The sequence below is a fragment of the Octopus bimaculoides genome, chromosome 10 (genome assembly GCF_046866305.1).
Source record: "Octopus bimaculoides isolate indiv1 chromosome 10, ASM4686630v1, whole genome shotgun sequence".
Lineage (NCBI taxonomy): Eukaryota > Metazoa > Mollusca > Cephalopoda > Octopoda > Octopodidae > Octopus > Octopus bimaculoides.
The window spans coordinates 15,053,018-15,076,431 of NC_142937.1; the positions used below are offsets into that span (position 1 = coordinate 15,053,018).

At 31.8% G+C, this 23,414-nt stretch overlaps 2 protein-coding genes across 2 annotated transcripts in view; both read left to right on the forward strand.

Moving 5' to 3' along the window:
* Positions 1–4,117, forward strand: part of LOC149133444 (SCO-spondin-like) — a 41,461-nt gene extending 37,344 nt beyond the window's left edge. The window contains exons 27-29 of the mRNA XM_089359094.1: positions 173–336; positions 2,002–2,043; positions 3,960–4,117. Coding sequence (XP_089215220.1) covers positions 173–336; positions 2,002–2,043; positions 3,960–4,117 — 364 coding nt within the window. The remainder of the gene's footprint in view (positions 1–172; positions 337–2,001; positions 2,044–3,959) is intronic.
* Positions 4,118–4,863: 746 nt separating this feature from the next.
* Positions 4,864–23,414, forward strand: part of LOC106875008 (uncharacterized) — a 153,714-nt gene continuing 135,163 nt past the window's right edge. Inside the window, exons 1-21 of the mRNA XM_089358397.1 lie at positions 4,864–5,138; positions 6,516–6,648; positions 8,662–8,715; positions 9,365–9,633; positions 11,896–12,031; positions 13,602–13,649; positions 13,763–14,031; positions 14,381–14,516; positions 15,083–15,130; positions 15,243–15,511; positions 16,003–16,138; positions 17,182–17,226; positions 17,340–17,605; positions 19,397–19,532; positions 20,291–20,344; positions 20,506–20,547; positions 20,679–20,944; positions 21,715–21,850; positions 22,408–22,461; positions 22,702–22,746; positions 22,859–23,124. Of these exons, the coding sequence (XP_089214523.1) occupies positions 4,887–5,138; positions 6,516–6,648; positions 8,662–8,715; positions 9,365–9,633; positions 11,896–12,031; positions 13,602–13,649; positions 13,763–14,031; positions 14,381–14,516; positions 15,083–15,130; positions 15,243–15,511; positions 16,003–16,138; positions 17,182–17,226; positions 17,340–17,605; positions 19,397–19,532; positions 20,291–20,344; positions 20,506–20,547; positions 20,679–20,944; positions 21,715–21,850; positions 22,408–22,461; positions 22,702–22,746; positions 22,859–23,124 (3,060 nt within the window). The 5' untranslated portion in view covers positions 4,864–4,886. The remainder of the gene's footprint in view (positions 5,139–6,515; positions 6,649–8,661; positions 8,716–9,364; positions 9,634–11,895; positions 12,032–13,601; positions 13,650–13,762; positions 14,032–14,380; positions 14,517–15,082; positions 15,131–15,242; positions 15,512–16,002; positions 16,139–17,181; positions 17,227–17,339; positions 17,606–19,396; positions 19,533–20,290; positions 20,345–20,505; positions 20,548–20,678; positions 20,945–21,714; positions 21,851–22,407; positions 22,462–22,701; positions 22,747–22,858; positions 23,125–23,414) is intronic.

A 23,414-nucleotide genomic window follows, 5' to 3' on the forward strand; every position in this document is an offset into this window, starting at 1 on the left:
ATCCAATATATAACTCTAGTGTGACCTTTTAACTTTTTCATTTGTATTTTGGATAAGCAACAATGATATTGAATTAAACTCTCAATAAAAGAACCCCCAAAAATCGCTTGTAACTATATTGAATCTAGTATATTTTGAATGCCATTTCCTTTATATATTACATATATTTCAGTACTTGTTATGGAGGAATCTTGGAATGTAGAAATAACACCTGCACTTGCCCTGAAGGACAGTTCCATTGCAGAAATAATGAATGTATTGACTCTAAAAAGATTTGTGATAAACATAATGACTGTCAAGATGGATCTGATGAGTCATTGGATATCTGCAATGAAGGTTAGTCATCAGTTTGGATTTAAGAGTGAAAGCATCTTATTGTTCTTACATATTTGGGTGCAGGCATGGTTGTGTGGTTAAGAAACTTGCTTCCCAACCAAGTAACTTTGAGTTCAGTCTCACTACATGGCAGTTTGGGCAAGTATTTTCTTCAATAGCCCCAAGATGACCAAAGCCTTGTAAATGGATTTGGTAAATGGAAACTGAAAGAAACTTGTCATGTGTATATTCATACATACATAATACACACACACACACATACAGACATGCATGTGTGTGTGTGTGTGTATTTATATGTATCCTTGTCTGGATATCATTTGATACTTGTAAATGAACATCATCAGACAAGCAAGGTTGTTCATTTCCAACATTCTACGAAAAACATGCTTGGCCAAAGGGAAATATTACCTTGCTTGGAAGCAAGTGAAAGTTGGCAACAGGAAAGGTATCCTGTAGTAGAAAATTTGCTTCAACAAATTCCCTCTGACCCATGTAGGCATGGAAAAGTTGCTGACCAGCGGTTTTGAGGGAAGGGAGGCAATATGATTACATTAATCCCAGAACTTGACTGGTACTTTATTTTATTGACCCTGAAAGAATGAAAGGCTAAGCTGACCATGGCAAGATTTGAACTCAGAATGTAGAGATCTAGAAGAAATGTCATTTAAGCTTTTTGGCTAATGTGCTAATGATTTTGCCAGCTTGCTGCCTTATAACGATAATTAGATTGCTTTAAAATGTCTGTGTGTACAAAAGTGCCTTGATATTGATTTCAGAATATTCATTGCTTGTTTGAAGTTTAAAAGGAGATTTTAAGTAATAAAACCTGAAATTTGAAAGAGGAAAACAAATGAAAGTTATGATGCTCATATATTTCCTGAACACAATAACAATACAAAGAAAACTAGCTAAATTAAATTGCAGTTGGCTTTATTTCATATAAACTATAATTCATTCTTTTGCTCATTCTTCTGTCTCTCTGGCTCTATAAAAGAAATTATTAATAATAACCCATCAAATTCAACAGATATAGGATCAGATTAAAATAACTATCTGTATGTCATCCTCAATGCAAATACATCCCAAAAAGCCAAATTAACTACAGTATTCATTCAGAGACACTATCTGTTATGGATGCATGCCTTTTCATTTTGTGTTTGCATCAAGTATGATACTCAGGTGACTATTTTAATCTAATACTGCTTCTGTTGCATTAAAAGAGTTTTATTCAGCCAGCCAGCTACTTGCAACATCAGTGATCTTTCAATCACTGTTTTCCTATATTAGTGGCAACAGATTTTACCTTAGCAAGTGGTTGCCAGTGAGTGCATACTACAGAAAAAACCCAACAAGGCAGAAATCCACATGTAGCAATTTTAACTTCTGCTGCTGGACAATCTTCATTTGCTTCTGATATATTTGTGTTATTTAGTTCAGTATGTCCATCAGAGATATTATTGCTGGATGAATACCACAAATCATTTGGCATTTCACCATGTTTGCTACTCATTAAGTTTGCTACTCATATGGTTATTAACGACAAATTGTTATCAACTCTGTAAAAGAAATTGATTGTAATAATTTTGTGATAGAAAGTTGTGTCTTCAGTAAATTTCCATTCAGTTCCTTTCACTTTGCTTATTCTTTTTTTCTTTTGTTTTTTAGAATCCATTTCAGCAAAAGCACCAAACTATCAGAACCCTAAAGGTTTGTTTAAAATATCTGTGTTAGTTCTGAAAAATGAAAGCTGTAAAATAATGCTCAAAAGCTATTTTATTAAATTTGTTCCCTAGTACGCAACTAATACTTAATTTTTCGACCTTGAAAGGATGAAAGGCAAAGTCAACCTCTGTGAAATTTGAACTTAGAACATAAAGACAGACAAAATACCACTAAGCATTTCGCCCTGCATGCTAACGATTCTGCCAGCTCACTGCTTTTATAATAATGATAATGATAATAATAATAATAATAATAATAATAATAATAATAATAATAATAATAATAATAATAATAATAATAATAATAATAATAATAATAATAATAATAATAATAATAATAATAATAATAATAATAATAATAATAATAATAATAATAATAATAATAATAATAATAATAATAATAATAATAATAATAATAATAATAATAATAATAATAATAATAATAATAATAATAATAATAATAATAATAATAATAATAATAATAATAATAATAATAATAATAATAATAATAATAATAATAATAATAATAATAATAATAATAATAATAATAATAATAATAATAATAATAATAATAATAATAATAACAATAACAATAACAATAATAATAATAATAATAATAATAATAATAATAATAATACAAAGACCTGGAAATAGAGGTAACTCGAATGTGGAATCTAAAGACAGAAACAATTCTTATTATAGTAGGTGCCTTAGGTATAATAAAAAAATATTCAGACAAATACATAACAAAAACACCAGGACTTACAAATATATATAACAAACAGAAAATTGCACTACTGGGCACAGCACACATCCTACGCAAAACACTTTCAATACAGTAACCATAAGAGCATCACAGCAAACCACAGCACATACCCAAGGCACACAGAGCTGCGCTCGGTAGTGAAGTGAAAGCACGTTATAAAAATAAAACTACTGAACAATAATAATAATAATAATAATAATAATAATAATAATAATAATACACTCTCAGAGTGGTTGGCATTAGGAAGGGCATCCAGCTGTAGAAACTCTGCTAAATCAGATTGGAGCCTGGTGTAGCCATCTGGTTCACCAGTCCTCAGTCAAATCGTCCAACTCATGCTAGCATGGAAAGCGGACGTTAAACGATGATGAGGATGATGATGAATAACAATAATGATGATGGTTTCAAACTTTGGTACAAAGGTAGTAATTTTAGGAGGTTGAGGTTATTTGCACATTTTTTGAAATAACTAAGGATTGAAGTTAAAGAAAGTTTCCTTTTCTATATTTAAGAGGATTAATAAAGTTCATTGATTAGTTAACATTAATCATCTACATGCAACATCTTGCAAGCAGGAAATCAATTCTAACAATGGCGCCCACTGTGTAGCAAGGCAAGTGAGCGTGCTAGTTAAAGACTTTAGAAGAATTTGGGGACTTTGGACTAAAACTATTCAAAAGTTTCACGCTGACAAAAATTAAATGAAAAATACCTCATCATCATCATCATCAACATCAGTGTTGTCATTGCCACTGCTGCCATCGTTGTTGGTGTTATTATTGTTGTCATGATTTAACCCTTTTGATATTAATCCGGCTGTAACCAGCTCTGTAGTACAAATGTCTTGTTTCATAAGTTTTGAATTAAAATCTTCCACCAAACCTTAGTTACAATTTATGTTCTTAACACTAGCTTAATGATAACTAAGTTATTTTACTAAATTCTTTGTTATATTTAAATTTAATTGAAAGAAACACAGAGCATCTCAAAATAAAAATGGTAATGAAAGGGCTAAATCCATATTCCATGCTGGCATGGGTTGGACAGTTTGACAGGGTCTGATGGGCTCAAATACTGCATTGCATTTCAGTATCTGTTTTGGTATAGTTTCTATAGCTGGATACCTTTCCTTGTAGTTTTCTGGTCCCTTGTTCTGAAGGTTCTTGGAATCCATACAACTTTGCAGTGTGTGCTGGCTGCTTTATTCATGCCACCAGCACCAGTGAGATTGCTATGCAGCTTTGAAGACTACGAGCCTCAAGTTGAGAGGGGTAACTTCATGCTAGGACAATAAGGTGTAGAGCGGTCTAAAGTATGAGAGAAAAGGGCCAGAGTTGGTTTCTTGCTGAAGAGGAGCCAAATGTCTACTCCCATTTTAGAAGAGAGAGAGAGGAGGTGGGGAGCTAGAAATTAGGGACGAGGAGTCAGAGCGAATCTTCAAGGTACAAGGTGGATAGGAATGAGTAGAGCAGGGGTGTCAGAAGTGAGTGGGAGCAGTTGGAGTATATCTGGTGCAGAACAGTAATAGGTTTACGATGATATAATAAGTAGGACTGCACTTAGGGTTATGTAGTAAAGTAGAAAAATAAGTATTTGTTTCAAGGGAATGTTCTTTTTGCTGGAGGCTGTCACATAATGGCATAATGGTAGTGAAAGAGAGAGAGAGAGAGATTGTGCGTGTGTTCTTAAAATGGGAGAATCACTTCTAAGTTTTTTTTTATTATTATTTTGTGTTGAAAATTCTTATCAAAAGTGGACAGAGGATACATACATTTCACATGATTTTTTAAAATACCTCTGTCTTGAAAAAATTTTGAAAATTGCATATAATTCAATAAATTTAAAAAATGCAATATCTTTTAATTTATCGAAAATTTAATGCTTAAGATTATGTAGTGAAGTAGAAAACCAGTAAATTTGTTTTAAGGAAATAGATAATGAAAGATTTCAAAAACATTCTTTATTGTATGTAATTTTTTCAAAACTTTCTTGTAAAATGTTTTGTAAAATGTTGAAATTTTGTTTTAATTTCAGAAAAACCTGTATGCAAATTCACAAATATTATGAAAGATCCTGATATTCTGCCAACAAGTGCTATTCAAGCTTCAAGTTATAACATCAATAATAAAGCAGAAGATATTCGACCTGGTGAACAGTTGTGGTATTCTGCAGATAAAGACAAGTTTCCACACATAACCATTGACATCTCAAATATTAATTCCCCAATGGAAAAGGTTTCTTTAGCTCGCCCTCACAATATTAAATCATTTGAAGTTCTCTTAATGAATGGAAAAAAAGTACTTAAAACATACAAGGTAACTGTTTAGTTATAAAATAATACACACACACACACACATTTGGGTACAGGGATGGCTGTCAAAGTAAGTTTGCCTTGAAATTGCATGTTTGTACTGTGTAACCCCTTGGGTCATACAGTGCAAACCACAGTTTGACCAACAACCTTGTGAGTTTTGGTAGAGAGAAACTGTGCAGAAACTTATATATATATATATATATATAAAGTGAAGGAATAAAGATATTAAGTCTGGGCAGGTACCTTACAAGTATTCTAATATAATCCAGGTTCCAATTATTTTTAATGTCTTGTATATATATATGTATGTATATATATATATATATATATATATATATATATATATATATATATATATATATATATATATATATATATATATATATATATAAGTCAAAATAAGCAACAAGGATATCCAAAGTTAATGCAGTACGATCGTTTCATGCTATTCCATTTAATTAAGCAATGTGAACATTACATCAAATGTAAAATGCAGAGCAATCCTCAGTTGCACAAAGATATAGAAATTTACTGAAATTACATTTCAACAGAAGGACATATTTTTATAACTACATTTAAACTCTCCAAGTAGAAAGGAAGAATACAAAAAACCATTTTGACTTAGCCAGACCATACAGGCTAGTAAATAATTCTAAGCAGATTTTTAACTGTCACTGATTTTATTTGTTTTTTTTTTGTTTCTGATTTATGGATCATTTTATCAGACCTAGTGATTCAAACCTTAAGAGGGCACTGGCATTTTCTTTGTAGGCAACGGAAAGGGGTAAACTATATAGACAGTAAACATGGATGATATAGTTATAAAATTTCTTATCATCCATGTTTACTGTCTATATTGTTTACTCTTTTCCCTACAAAGATAATGCCAGTGTCCTCTTAAGCTTTGAATCACTAGGTCTGATTAATCTTACTCAACAGGGTTCATAGCTCTAAGATTAGGGAGTCTCTCCAGGTTGAGCCACTACTTTTCTGTATTGAGAAGCAGTATTTCGTCTGTCTTTACGTTGAGTTCAAATTCCACCAAGGTCGGCTGCCTTTCATCCTTTCAGGATTGATAAATTAAGTACCAGTTATGCACTGGAGTCGATCTAATTAACTGGCCTCCTCCCCAAAATTTTTGGGCCTTATGCCTAGAGTAGAAAGTATACATTTTGAGTTCAGGCTGACTTCTTTTACTCTTTGCCAGACAGATGAAATAAGCATTTGAGTAGATAGATAAGCATGACTAAATGCTTAAAGGTGGCACATTAGCATTCCTACAGGCAGATGATTTAAAAATAAACTGAAAGAATACTGAAATAATGTGAATTACTTTTTAAAATAAAATCTATTTCGTTTAATATCTTATAACTTTTAGGCTAACACAAGACAAGGAGTAAATTTATATGACAAAACAGCAACTCATATAAAGGTGAATTTATTTCCGATCGATGTCAAACAATGCATTGCTACAGAAGTTTCGATCTTTGCTTGTATGAGTGAAAGTCCAAGTAAGTTAATTCGTTAAGTTATTGCATTAATAGCTAAACTTCTTTTATTTCTTTAGTAAAGTAATCCACCATTGACATCATAAGTAAATATCATTGCCACTGCTACCACCACAACCCCACCACCACCACCACCACCACTACCACCACCACTACCACCACCACCATCTCGATTGTCATCATTGTCATCGTCATCATTATCACCATTATCATAATTGTCATAATTTACACTGTTACTGAAATAAGTAGGTAAAACTTCATTGTTTCTTCTAAGCCAATTACAGACAGTTTGTTTCATAAATATAAGCTCTCAAATTTAGGAAGATGGTATACTCAATTACATGAGCTTCAGTACTTCACTGGAACTTTAAGTACTCAGAGAAATGAAACAAGGCTGAGTATGGTGAATTTCAAACACTGAGCATGGAGGGAGACAACTAAATACTTTGAGGCATTTTTGCATAATATTCTACAAATTCTCCAAATTTCTAAACTAATTTGTAACCTTCAAAAAAGAATTGAATTTATTAGTAAAATTTCACTGTATAAATGTTTCTCTCTCTCTCTCTTGTTTGTTTGTTAATAAATGAATGACTGATAAAAGAACAGAAGTTATATAATCACCTTTAGCTTACATCTGTTTTGGCTATATAGAAACGTGCACATTGAGCTGGGTGCCAGTGGAACATTTAATAGCTTCTTCAAAGCCAGTTATATGAAGTTTTTATTGAGGAAAACATTTGAATATATACACACATGTATGATATTATATTATATCATTTGTTTGTATTCATGTGCACAATTATATATTTAAATACTTGACAATAAGATGTCTCACTAGTACTTCTTACAAAAGCTGGCTATAGCTTTTTAATCTCTGTTGAAGCCGTCCATGTCACATCTCACAGCTTTTATAGTATTCATAGAGCATTGAACAGCAGTTATGATGTTGGCATTTTGATACCTAGTGTGAGTCATTATCATACAGGTAGCACTTTTCCAATATTCCGATAGCTTTCAGTTCTCCATGTCAGCTAATTTTTTCTCAACAACTTTTAATCTTTATGTTGTTATACACCACTGACTGTCTGCCAATACATGAAGCTCCTCTTGAATAAATATGACATAACAAATCGTCACATTTAGCCCCCACAGTGTAACCTCGTGGATATCATTGGCTATTTTTTCTTCCTCCGTCTTTCCCTTCTTAGGACTTTCTTTGTTTCCGACGAAGAGCTCCGCTCGAAACATCAAATTCTCTTTCTTTCCTTTCCTGAGCGTCCAGTAACACAATCTGTATCACGTCCTCACTTTGTTGTTGCTTTTTTGTCTTTTTCCGTTTTTGAACCTATATATATATATATATATATATATATATATGCATGTACGTATGTATGTATGTGTGTGTGTATACATATACATGCACATACATGTGTATCTCTGAAAAATTGGAAGCAATGATGATTATATGTGTGTGCGTGTGTGTGTGTGTGTGTGTAGGAAGCCTTTGGACCCTGTTTACACTTTAGGAGATTCCTACTGAAGTTCTGGAACCCACAAGCTGACCATGTCAACTAAGGATAACCCTTTGTTCAAGTGCTCAATAAGTAACTACATGGTCTTTTCTCTTCCCACTTTGAAGAGCGGTTTCAGACCACCAGCCATTAGGGTCTGAAGAAACACTGTAATGCTAAGCATTTTAGGGACATGAAACCTAAGGTAACCCCATAGACCAGCCATAGCTATCTTTATCTAGTTATATATATGTATGTATGTATGTATGTATGTATGTATGTATGTATGTGTGTGTGTGTGTGTGTTTGTGTGTGTGCATACATAAATACATATATGCATATATACACACACACATAAATCTATATTTATTCATACATATATCATATTTGCCTTTATATGTAGCATCTAGTATCATCTTAGATTCAATCCATGTAAATAAATGTATTCTTTTAAAATCTAAATTAATTAATAATGTTACATTTACTTTCATTTCTTTAATAGTAACCACACCTGAGGTAACCACCATATTAACCCCAACTACATTTCTACCAACCAGTTAGTATACTTATTTATTCACTTATTGATTAAATTTTTCACATTAGATATTAAATTTATGATTTTACTATATCTAATGACTCTCATTTTGATTTGATATTGCAAAACTCAAAGTAAAAATCTAATTTACTATTTCATATTTTGATTATACTGTTATATACAACTGCATCTCTATTAATGGCACCCTAACCTGTAACAGAGACAGGAATGATACAATGAGTGAGCCTCTACACAGTCGTTCATCCAACTAGAAATAGCAGCCAACTTCCATTAAATCACTCTGCTTTCATGAACTCTTTGTTTGTCCTGTGTATCACATATTACCCTGGCATCTATGTGTCGTATGATGCAAATATCCAATTTTTTGGATATCTGTATAAATCACTTAATAAATCACTGTATACCAGAATTCAGTGCAGAATTAAAATTACCATATAATATCTAAGCTGTTATATTGGTTGATATTTGCCCTGGAACTCACTATTAGGTTTGTATGTGTTTGAGTTAGACTGAGTGACATTACAAAACAAAAACCAACAAGTAGTAGATATGGTTTTAAAAACTTTCTATTTGTTTTAAATGGAATCTATAAAGAATATTTTATAATTTTAACTAACGTTTCTGATAAGGCATTTAATTTCTTTTGTAGAATCATGGTGCATATTCAATGATGGCTTGGCAGAGCATACTTTAGTAAGAAACACAGATATCAATTTGTCAAGCAATGATGAAAACAAAAATGTTATTCGACCAGGAGGAAAAGGTTGGAAACCAGCAAAAGAAGATAAGAAACCGTTTGTTAGCTTTTTTGTTGGTGATTCTTTGAGGTATGGTGCATCTATACGTCTAGGCAAGGCTAAAGATATTAAAAGTTTTGATGTTATTCTAAGTGGAGGTGAAAATAATAAGAAATATATGGTGAGTTTACAAAACAATGTTTGACTACTTTTTTTAATGCAGTAAAATGAACAGTTACATCATGGTAGAGTTATTCAAGCTGTCAAATAACACACAGAACTGTTCAAGTCACTTTTAACTTATTCCATAAAGTGTCAAAATGTCTCCCACAAATACAACCTGGTCCCTGATACAGTTTCACAACTGTTCAAAAGCTTGGTCCCTGTAGGTCTCAGTTTTTGTCTATTTTTATTTCATATAAGACTTAAGGATATATGGGTTTGCTGTGTTTATGTAAATTTTGACCGCATAACCTTGGGCAATAATCTTTAGTAACTTTCAGTTTCTATTATTTTTATTGTATATATAGCATTGTGACCATTCCACTTATTCCTTCATTTCTTCTTTCTTTTCTTGAATGTTAATTTTGAATGTAATTCTTCCATGGTTGAGATTTAAATATTGCACTGTCAAATTTATTATCATTCTGTCCTGTAATAGTCTTTACTATCTTATTATCCCTAACTACCTTGTTCCAACTTTATCATAGTGTGGAAGGCATATTCCATTTTCATCAGTTTTTAGATGAAGAAAGGTATGCAAGCTGAAGTGAAGATAACAAATTTGGCTTTTTAACCAACCTCTCCTTTTCTGAGGATCAAACGCTGGAGTTGGCACATTACCTTACCAGCACCTGCAATTCCAGCATTCGATTCAGCCTCCTGCTTCCCATCAGTTATAAAAACAGCTCTGAAATACTTGTCTCAGATCAAAATTATTCTAGGTGAATATAACAAACCCATATTTCAAAGTTCAATACCGTGAGGTGGGGCGGAGCGAGAAGAAATCTAAAAACTATCAGGACTGATCTTGAACAAACTTTTAAAAAGTTGTAATGGAACTATGCTAGTCACCAGGTCACGGTTATGCAATGAAAATATTTGACATGTCATGAAATAAGTTAAAGGTGAATTTAACAGATCTGTGTGCACTATTAACCCTTTAGCATTTAAACTGGCCATATCTGGCCCAAATATTCTACCTGTTTTATGTTCAAACTGATTAGATCTGGCCTCCTACACCTACCCTACAATGCCATTCTAAAAAAATAAACAATCATATCAAAATCTCAAGGCCACAAGATAATGTGTGATAAATTCAAAGCAATATGAATGAATAAGAATTACATTTGATAGGGTAATCTGAATGTAAAGGGTTAAATGGCAAGGAGTACTCTTCCACAATGTGATTTGCTTCAGTTTTAATACATGATCTCTGATAAAGTCACTTGCTAGACAAGTACAATTCCATAAAATAAATGTTTTAAAACCATGTCGTCTAAATTATATTTTGAAATAATTGTTTGTCAGAAGAAATTATATTCTTGATTAAATATTGAGTATATTTACTTCTAAAATATAAATAAAGAAATTAATTGAAATCCTGGATTATGATTATTGCTAACTGTATGTAATATCGTTGCTAAGATTTGCTGCTAGTAAATTTGGAAAATATGGTTTTGTCATTTGATTATTTACTATGAAATTACTATTTTAAAATAATTGAAGAAACTATGTCAGCTAGGATAAATTTTGTTACATTAATTTTGTTAAGATGTGTGACCAAATGGTTTGGGTGTTGCACCAGTGACCATAAGACCATGGTTTCAATTATTTTCATACTGGGCAATGCATTGTGTTCTTGAGCAAAACACTTCATTTTACATTGTTCTGGTTTGCTCAGCTTTGAATGAGTTCCAACAATTACTCAGAAGTTAACCTTGTGTCAGACTGGCATCTCATTCAAGAAAAAAATTGTCATAATCTTAGTCAATTATACACCATGAGAAGTTGACTAAGCCCTAATTTTATGAGTCCTAGGGCTCAGGACTGACCTAAATCTAATTCAATAAATTCAATATCATTCATTATCCAGGGCTTCATCACCCGTGAAGGAGAAACTCCTTCCTGGACTCCTTCCACCACTGTCTGTCTCTGGTCAGTCATGATTATAAGTCCCAGGTAGCAGGTGAGATTATCTCACCATCTTGTCTTCAGTTGTCAGCATCTTGATCTTCTCCATGTCTTGATGACCATTCCATCACCTACCTTGATTGCTCATCTGTTGACTTTCAGTCATGTGATGTGGCCATGTGATGGTTTAATAATTCAATATGTTTTATTATTTCTTTTGTTGAAGTCTGATAACCAAACAAGTATGTAATAATGGATACTTCTCAGGTTATACATAAATATAATCGTTCTTTCCTATTTGAATATCCAGGCAAACTTAAAAGGAAGTGTAGTTAAAATTCCATTTGGCACCACATCAACAACTGTAAAGATCTCTTTCAAAGGGGTTCCAGGTGATTGTGACATGGCTGTGACAGTATCTATAAAGGGGTGCTTTGAATCACTAAGTAAGTATTTAAATGTATCTTTTACTTGTTTCGGTCATTAGACTGTGGCCATGCTACAGCACTGCTTTGAAGAATTTCAGTCGAATGAATTGACCCCAGTACTTTGAAGTATAGTACTTATTTTATCAATCTGTTTTGTTGAACTGCTAAGTGACGGAGATATAAACACAACAATACCAGTTGTCAAGCAATGGTGGGGGACAAACATAGACACAGAGAGACACACACACATATGTCAGGCTTCTTTTGGTTTCTATCTACCAAATCCACTCACAAGGCTTTAGTAGGCCCAAGGCTATGGTAGAAGACACTTGCCCAAGGTGCTACACAGTAGTACTGAACCCAGAACCATGTGGTTGGGAAGCAACCTTCTTACCTCACAGCCACACCTGTACCTGTATATTGCATCTCATCAAATTAATTTGGTCTTCTATATCTAATTCCATAACTAGTATATTTTGTAGAAGGCGCATGGCTCAGTGGTTAGGGCATCGAGCTTACGATCATGAAGTTGTGAGTTCGAATCCCAGACCGGGCTGAGTGTTGTGTTCTTGAGCAAGACACTTTATTTCACATTGCTCCAGTTCACTCAGCAGTAGAAATGAGTTGCAATGTCACAGGTGCCAAGCTGTATCGGCCCCTTTGCCTTTCCCTTGGATAACACTGGTGGCGTGGAGAGGGGAGGCCAGTATACATGAGTGACTGCTGGTCTTCCATAAAAAAACAACCTTGCCCGGACTTGTGCTTGGGAGGGTAACTTTCTAGGTGCAATCCCATGGTCAGTCATGACCGAATGGGGTCTCAGCATACTTTGTAAATTAACAGAATACTATTTTCCTTGTTGGGTTAGCCTTGCGGTTCTTAAATGGTGCCCCATGAAAACGATTAGAATTTTATTACTGGTCAAGACATTCTTGTAAAACATTTTTGGAAAACAAATAGTCTTGTGGTTTAATGAACTGACATGAAACAGCATGTGAATAATGCCGATGTAGTTCACATCATTCCATTTTTTACCTTTCCAGTTTTAGCTTCTACTCTTGTGCCAGCTAAATTAGCTCAGGTAACAACACAGGCACAAATGATGTTTAAAAGTTGCTACTTTAATTTTTGACACTATACTTTAAAAATATTTCTACCATTTTTTCCAGTCTTTCTAGCAAGGAACTAAATTTCTTCTGTAGAATGTTGGTGAATTTAATGGGCCAATCATGCAATTAATAAAATTTTAATTTGAAAAATATTGCATAAATAATGTTGGTTTCAAGAAGAGGATCATTAATATTAGCTGCTTTACTTAGATGCTTGACGATAAGATAGATTCTGGTTGCTTTTTTTTCATTAAATTATAAAAGCACAGTGGTAACACATTGAATGCATGTTAGAATCTTATATAAAAATCTTACCAAAAATATATTTTTTCTTACTGTTTCTATGTTGAATATATGAAATTTCATTAACTGTTTTGTAAGCTTTAAAATGTCTGATAATATACATAACAAATGTTATTTTGTTGGTATTATATAAAGATCGTAGTAAATGTAATTCGTTTTTATCATTTTGATTTTAGCTACAACACCACTTCCAACATCAACAGCACAACCAACAACAGCAACAGGTATGATGATTAAAAGACACTTTTTTCAATTTCTTTAATATGAAAAATCTAAAGAATCTTTCTATGATTTTATGTAAACTTTTATCTAATAATGAATTGAATTTCTTCTGTAGAGTCTTGGTGTGTATTCAATGATGGTTTGGCAGATCATACTTTAATAAGGAACTGGGACATTAATTTGTCAAGCAATGATGAAAACAAAAATGTTATTCGACCAGGAGGAAAAGGTTGGAAACCAGCAAAAGAAGATAAGAAACCATTTGTTAGCATTTTTGTTGGTGACTCTTTGAGGTATGGTGCATCTATACGTCTGGGCAAGGCTAAAGATATTAAAAGTTTTGATGTTATTCTAAGTGGAGGTGAAAACAATAAGAAATTCAAGGTAAGTTTACTGAAATGATGACCGCCTTTCTTCTCAAAATAATAAAATGTAACTGGTTATATTTTTTCAGACATTTAATTTTAAAGCATATATACATATATATGTATATATGTGTGTGTGTGTGTGTGTGTGTGTGTGTGTGTGTGTGTGTATTGAACATGTGAAATAATTTACACCTGGTGCTATGGTGTTAGAGCAGATACCTGGTCATACAATAGATATTAATACATGCTTCTTTACTTCTGTTTTCAAAGTTAGATAAAGAAACAGAAAATAATATAATGCACATACTTTTGTCAGATTATCCATTAACGCAGTTCATTCTCTTCTACTTGTGTATCCAATACAGGCAAATTTGAAAGACACTGTTGTTAAAATTCCATTTGGCACCACATCGCCTACCATAAAGATTTACTTCCAAGGTGTCCCAGGTGACTGTGACATGGCTGTAACAATATCTATAAAGGGGTGCTTTGAATCACGATGTAAGTATATTAATCTGCAAGTAACTCATCTTGACGTTGTTTTCTTTAACTTACCACATAACTAGTACAATTTATCTCTTATTATGATACATTTATGTTTGTGTGTATGCATATGTTTATTAGTTATTCAGGGGGCCATAATGAATGGTTCCTATAAGCTTTAACCTTCTTCCCAACCTGGTTAGACTGATGTAGTTTATGGTCATTTGATCCTCTATTGTTCAACTACAAGGCTGAATTAAGAGCCATAAAGTTCCTAACCATTTAAAAGATTTTGGTGCCCACCCCTATATATGTAATTGAAAATATAAACAATAATAAACCATAAAATAATCTTTATAAGGGATTAAAAATAAAAATGGTGAATGTATGTCTTCCAAACTGTAGTTGTTTTAGTTTCAATGCAGTCACAGATCAAATCACTTGCCTGACAAATTCATCTCCAAAAACCTTACATTAGCATATAGAAACAATGGTATATTAGAAACGTAAATCATGTTAAACTAATTTTAGACATTTAAAACTCCCTGTAATTCATATCTTGTCAATTTTCATTTTGATTTTAGCTACAACACCTCTTCCAACATCAACAGCACAACCAACAACAGCAACAGGTATAATGATTAAAAGACACTTTTTCAATTTCTTTAATATGAAAAATCTAAAGAATCTTTCTAAAATTTTATACAAAATTTTATCTAATAATGAATTGAATTTCTTCTGTAGAGTCTTGGTGTGTATTCAATGATGGTTTGGCAGATCATACTTTAATAAGGAACTCGGATATTGATTTGTCAAGCAATGATGAAAACAAAAATGTTATTCGGCCAGGAGGAAAAGGCTGGAAACCAGCAAAAGAAGATAAGAAACCATTTGTTAGCTTTTTTGTTGGTGACTCCTTGAGGTATGGTGCATCTGTACGTCTGGGCAAGGCTAAAGATGTTAAAAGTTTTGATGTTATTCTAAGTGGAGGTGAAAACAATAAGAAATACATGGTGAGTCTACTGAAATGATGTTTGTCTTTCACAATAATAAAATATAAAATGTTATAAAACTATATGATGTTGGTTATATTATTTTGAAATATTTCTTTGTCAACACAGATAACATGCATGGTTAGATATTGAGTATCTTTAGTTTTAAAATATAAATACATAAAATAAAATTCCGCATTGTAACTATTAATGTTAGATATATATAACATTCAATATTGTTAAATTTAACTTTTAGTAAGCATAAAAAGAGTTTTTTCTTCATTTAATTACTGACTGTAAAATCATTAGGTAAAAATTACCAAGTAATTATGTGAGAACAAGTTTATTTATTTTATTCTAGTTGTGAGTTAAGATTTCATTGTAATATTCTATAACATGTTTTATTTATGTTGTTGAATTCAAAAATGAAGAAAAAAATAATTATTGTTACCGTGACACTTTTTCTCATATTATTCACAAATATAATCATCTTTCTCTGTTTGAATATCCAGGCAAACTTAAAAGACAATGTTGTTAAAATCCTATTTGGTACCACATCAACAACTGTAAAGATCTCTTTCAAAGGAGTTCCAGGAGATTGTAACATGGCTGTAACAGTATCTATAAAGGGATGCTTTGAATCACAATGTAAGTATTTTGAACATATGGGTATCACTTCTCCTTCTGCTTCATTTATGTAGAGTTGCAATATAACTTGTAGCAATTTGTGTATCGTTGGTATACAGTACTGGACTACATCATAGCTAGAAAATGAAATGAATAACGAACAAAAATATTCAATAAGGAGGTTTAAAATGATTGCTAACTTTAAACTACAGTGTTTGCTAGAATACTGCAATGTATCCAAGGAGTTGAAAACATTTTGAATTGTAAAACTGTGAAAAAAGGAATTGAACAAACCTCTGGTATTAATATTTATAATATAATAAAATGTGAAGTGAAAAAGATAGGGGAAAAATACACCATAAAAGGATTGGAATATCTGCCCAGCTATCTTACTATATGCTGCCCCTTAAAAATAAAAGTGAAGATGAAAATGCTTTTTGCTTCGCATGCATTTTTCTAGGAAATAGAATTATTAAAGAATGAATGTTATGCTAGAAAATAAAAAACTGAAGAAACAAATGAATTCAATAATGATAGTAAAATATGAAGTGGACAATAGAGTATTGGCTGGACACTATAAAGCATATAATGTGATGAAAACAGATTGAATTGTAAAAAGGCGCAATAAACAAGTCATTGATACTTTTCTCATATTAAACACTCATTTAACCAAGTTTGTGGTATTATCCATTTCCTAAAAACAGATTTCAACAACTGAAAAATTTCCCAATTTCTTAATCATATGTAATGAATAATGAAAGCTCTGACCAATTCATTTAGGTTTTTTTGATACACTGAATCCCAAAATAGTATTAATTTTGCAATTTGATTTTTCAATATGGTAGAAATCCAAGATGGCAGCCAAAATACGCAATTTTGTTAATGAAATCAGTAGCTTTTGAGGAAATTTCAGAAAACAAAGTAGGATTAACATCTCCACCTAATGTAAATACTCATGGATGTATTATATATGATTCTTTATTTTCATTCTATTAGGGAATAATCAATGTAAATTTATAAAGTGATAATTTCTTAAATTTCATTGTCTTTCATTTCCATTTCAGCCACACCTGTTCCAACAACAACACTCCAACCCACAACACAAACAGGTAAACTATTTCTCTTTCATAGAAATATTAGTGTTTTTAGATATTGTAATAATACTCATGGTAATAATGGTCATTTTGTTGATTTCATTTTATTTATTGATATTGTTTTCTAGAATCCTGGTGTGTATTCAATGATGGTTTGGAAGATCCCTCATTAATAAGGGCGTGGGACATTAAATTATCAAGCAATGATAAAAGTCCAGATGCTATTCGCCCTAGTAGAAATGGTTGGAGACCAGATGAAGGTGATATGAAGCGCACAGTAACAATGTTTGTTGGTGATGCTTTAAGATATGGTGCATCTATTCATCTATTACGAGCTGTGGGTGTTGCAAAGTTCGATGTTATTCTCAGTGGAGGAGAGAATAATAGACTTAAGGTGAGTTTCAGTGAGGTAAATTTACTATAACAATATTATCACATTAAACACTTTATTGAAATAGTTCCATAAGTTTTAGCATTATTATCCAATCCTACAGAAACGCTGCTCTCAGGGCAGTTTTCTGTTAGAATATGTCATGTTTGCTTGTAGGAAACAGCTGTGATGTGTATTTCTGCCAATATATGTATATATATATATATATATATATATATATATATATGTTACACACACACATTCATGCATATGTTGTCTTTGTCTCACAGATATCATCTGATATCTGCAAAGTAATTGCCATATGATAAATAGACAGGGTATAAAATTTTGTTCAAATATTCTCAAAGAGAAATTTCGTATTAACTTATATTTAATGAAATTAATTGAATGGAGGCAATAGAAAAGCAATATAAATGAGTAGAAAGAGAGAGAGAGAGAGAAAGAGAGAGAGAGAGAGAGAGAGAGAGAGAGAGAGGGGGAGAGAGAGATAGAGAGAGAGAGAGATTGTGTCTGTTACAAAGTAGTACAGTGAATGTGTCAGTGTGTACTGGGAAAGAGAAGCGAAAAGTATTAAATGAAATAACAAAAACAATGATTGTGATTGAAGTTTGTGTGAAAGAGAATAAAGACTGAAGAGGTGATGTTGAAAAATTTAAGCATCAATATATTACATAAGAGTTTTCTAAACACTTTAGACTTTAATGCTTTCTTTTGCTAAAAGTTACATAATTCCTACTAAGTAATACACAGATTCTTTACCCCAGTATAAAATATAGAGCCCATTAAAATCGCTTATAACATAAATTATCATAGGAATATGAGATTTAAAGAATACTTTAAAAATTGTTTGACTATATGCAGAGGTGATTTGTTATATTTTTGCCTTTCTTCCCAAATTACTTGTATAACTACGTATTTGGGGACTGAAATGATCAAAAGATTGCTTGATATGATTTCCATTGATAACCATAAATAAATGTCTTTGAAAATCTTTGAAATATGCTATATGACAAGCATTTTGTGAAACAAATTATACGTTTAATTTAGAAGCAATGATAGTTTTATCTAAAGCTGTTTATATCTGCATTACCTGTCTATCCAGAACAATGAAAATAGAAATTTATAAAAATTCCATATTATATTAGTCAAGAATCTTACAGTATTCCTTACATGTGCCTCTCTCATCCATAATATCTTTAGGCTTTTAGTCAGTTCATCTAGTGTCATCTAGCAAGTGGTTTATTAGTATTTCACTTCTAAGTTTACCATGTACTAAAGAAAGCATGTCATCTAGCAAGTGGTTAATTTAACTTTTTATTAGTGTTTCACTTCTGTTTACCATGTACTAAAGAAAGCAGTTGGCTTTAAAAAATTACTCAGGCTTTACTGTTTCAGAGAAAAAAAAAATGTCCTGCCAAGAACATCACAGATCCAGAGTATTCTGACAACTTGGCAATAGTCAATGATCAAATGAAAGATGCCAATATCTCCCAATATGATGTGGAGAAAAAAGCCAGTAAAATTGTTCCACATAGCAATGCTACTAAGACAAAATACATATATTAGGAAAGTTTGCATTCTATGAATGGAGAAGAAATGTAAAAAAATAGAGAACTACAAATGTATTGTAAGTCATATTTCTAAATCCAAGATTGGTACAGATATGAGAATTAGTAAAGCACGGCGAGTACTTAAGTTACATTACATTAAACATAGTGAAAATACTACCAATTACTATTTTTCTCTCTTTGTTTATCTAAAACTTCCTTATCCCTTATTTTCTTCTGTATCCAGAACAATGAAAAGGATGCTATTGTTAAAATTCCATTTGGAACAACATCAGACACAGTGAAAATCCATTTTGTTTCTGATTCACCAAAATGCAAAATGATAGTTACAGTATCTTTCAAAGGTTGTTTTGAATCGAGGTGTAAGTATAAAGCAAAACTGTAGTCAAAAGTATCATGTCATATATATATGAGAATTATTTACAATATGCTGGTGCCACATTAAAAGCATCCATATTGGTGCAATGTAAAAAGCAGCCATGCTGGTGCCATGTAAGATGCACCATACCCAAGAAGGGCATCCAGCTGTAGAAAACATGCCAAACCAGACATAGAGTTTGGTGCAGCTTGTCAGCTCCTGTCAAACCATTCAACCTGTATCAGCATGGAAAATGGATGTTAAATGATGATGATGATGACGACGATGACGACGACGACGACAACAATGACAATGACGATTTACTTCTCTGTTGGCTGTTTCAATAATTATTACAAAACAATTTAAACAGAACATTATAGTGAATAATTTAATCATCTGCACCATCATCTTCAAAGTTTCCTTATGCATTAATAATTTTATGATCATAAGATTTGTTAATATGTTCATAAAAAACTTTATAAATACTTAGTAATAACAAAAACTTTTCATTAAATAAATTAACAAATATCATGTATAAAAATATTGCATTTGATTGTGAATTAATATTATAAAGGGAAAATTGAATTTATCTTTGTCTTCTGTTATAAAATTTACATACATAAAGAATATATTTTCATAATATAGCGTTCAGTTTGTATTTTAAAATGGAAGCAATTAGTAACACACAATTCTTACAAATTTAGCAAATATTAAATTGCCAAACATCTATTATAACTTCTGTTTCACCTTTTTTTCACATAGCAACAACACCAGTACCAACAACAATACTTCCTACAACCACACCTCTACAAACAAGTAAGTGATGAGATTCATTACTTAAAGTCATTAAAAATATTGAAGATGTATATTTGAATGTTAATTTCTAAAGAATATTTTGTGAAATAATTCATGTAAATTTGTAAATTCAGTATAATGGATGGCATATGAAATTTTGTTTCCTTTCGTTTTTATCTTAGCCACACCTATTCCAACAACGCCACAACCAACAACACAAACTGGTAAGAATATTTCCTAAATTTTGAGATATTCCATGAAGACTCATAAAAATACTTATTTAATTAACTGTTTATTTATTATTTTTTTTTACCTTTTTGCTGATTACAATTCACTCATGGATACTGTTTTCTAGAATCCTGGTGCATATTCAATGATGGTTTGGAAGATGTCTCATTAATACGAGCTTGGGACATTAAATTATCAAGCAATGATGAGAATCCAGATGCTATTCGCCCAGGTAGAAAAGGCTGGAGACCAGATGAAGGTGATATGAAGCGCACAGTAACTATGTTTGTTGGTGATGCTTTAAGATATGGTGCATCTATTCATCTATTACGAGCTGTAGGTGTTGCAAAGTTTGATATAATTCTCAGTGGAGGAGAGAATAATAGATTTAAGGTGAGTTTCAGTTAGGTAAATTTACTATAACAATATTATCAGATTAAACACTTTTCTGAAATCATCATCATCATCATCGTCATCGTTTAATGTTCAATTTCCATGCTGGCATGGGCTGGACGGTTTGACTGAGGACTGAGGTCTGGCAAGCCAAAAGGCTGCACCAGGCTCCAATCTGATCTGCCAACCGCTCCAAGAGTGTAGCAGGTGCTTTTTATATGCCACCGGCATGAGGATCAGTCAGCCATGCTCGACTGGTGCTTTTTACGTACCACCAGCTCGGAAGCCAGTCAGGCAGCACTAGCAACAACTACTCTCAAATGGTGCTTTTTCACATGCCACTGGCATGGGAGCCAGTCAGGTGGCACTGGCAATGACCCCGCTTGAATGGTGCTTTTTATATACCACCAGCACAGGACCAGTCAGGCTACAACTTAAATGAATATCGAAATACTAGTGGAACCTGTGGAACTTCCATGGAACAAAATAATTAAGAGGAGCTATTTAAGAAAGAAACGATAATTTGCATTTTTATTGCATATATATATATATTATTGTTGCCTGGAGAAGAAATGTAAAAAAATAGAGAACTACAAATGTATTGTAAGTCATATTTCTAAATCCAAGATTGGTACAGTCATAAGAATTAGTAAAGAATGGCGACTACTTAAGTGACATTACATTAAACATAGTGAAAATACTACCAATTACTATTTTTTTCTCTTTGTTTATCTAAAACTTCCTTATCTCTAATTTTCTTCTGTATCCAGAATAATGAAAAGGATGCTATTGTTAAAATTCCATTTGGAACAACATCAGACACAGTGAAAATCCATTTTGTTTCTGATTCACCAAACTGCAAAATGATAGTTACAGTATCTTTCAAAGGTTGTTTTGAATCAAGGTGTAAGTATAAAGCAAAACTTTTGCAAAAATTTCCTAGTCATGAATCTCATTTTTTTTTACAAAATTTTCTCATCTGTTGGCTTTTTCAATAATTAGAAGAAAACAAATTAAATAGAACATTATAGGGAACAATTTAATCCTTCTACATTATCATCCTCAAAGTTTCATTAAGCATTAATGACTTTATATTTATAAGATTCATTATAAATTTACAAATACATACTAATAACAAAAACTTCAGATTGAATAAATTTTTACAAATGTGATATATAAAAATATTATATTTCATTGTGAATACATATAAAAGTTGCAATGAATATATTCCTCTTGCTTTTATTATAAAATTTTTATCCTTAAGGAATAGATTATCATAATATTGTTTGTATCTTTAAAAAGAAACAATTGCTGATAAGCAACTCTCAAATTTTGCTAATATTAACTTTCCAGGTATATAGTTGAGATTATTTTTATAACTCGAATGCTGTTCATATGTTTTATTTTTCCATTTGACATAACACTTCTTATGCTAACTTCTAGTTTATCCTTTGTTTGCATAGCAACAACACCACTACCCACAACAATACTTCCAACAACCACACCTCTGCCAACAAGTAAGTGAAATTTTTCATTACTTCGTCCACTCATTGTTGTTTTTTCTTGCTTGTTCATGTTTGGACTGACTATATATATATACATATATATATATATTAAAGTCAATAAAAATACTTCAAGATATATTACATTTGATGGTATATTGACAAACAGTATTTTATCAAACATTTGATGTAAATTTATACACTACATTTGATGGATTGTAATTGAAATTTCGTTTTCTTTCATTTTTATTGTAGCCACACCTGTTCCAACAACAACGCTCCAACCCACAACACAAACAGGTAAACTATTTCTCATCCTGTGATACATCATTTTTGTTGAAATTTGAAATAATAATTATAAAAATAATGGTATTTTCTTGATTGCATTTTATTTATTGATATTGTTTTCTAGAATCTTGGTGTGTATTCAATGATGGTTTGGAAGATGCCTCATTCATAAGGGCTTGGGACATTAAATTGTCAAGCAATGATGAAAATCCTGATGCTATTCGCCCAGGTAGAAAAGGCTGGAAACCTGATGCAAGTGATAACAAGCGCACAGTAACTATGTTTGTTGGTGATGCTTTAAGATATGGTGCATCTATTCATTTATTAAGAGCTGTAGGTGTTGCAAAGTTTGATGTTATTCTCAGTGGTGGAGAGAATAAGAGATTTAAGGTGAGTTTCAATGAGTGAATACACACCTCATTAAAACTGTTTATAACATAAATATTAATTAAAATATGAGATATAAAGAATACTTTATAAATTATATTCCAGTGTGTGCAAAGGTGTTTGATTTGTTATATTTTTTTATCTCTCTCCTCAAATTACTTGTATAACGACATATTTATGGAGAGAAATGACCAAAAACTAACTTCATATAATTTACATTGATGGCATTTTATAAATGTGAGAGTCTTGGAAATATATTATGTGAAAGTATTTTGTGAAGCTAATTATATTTA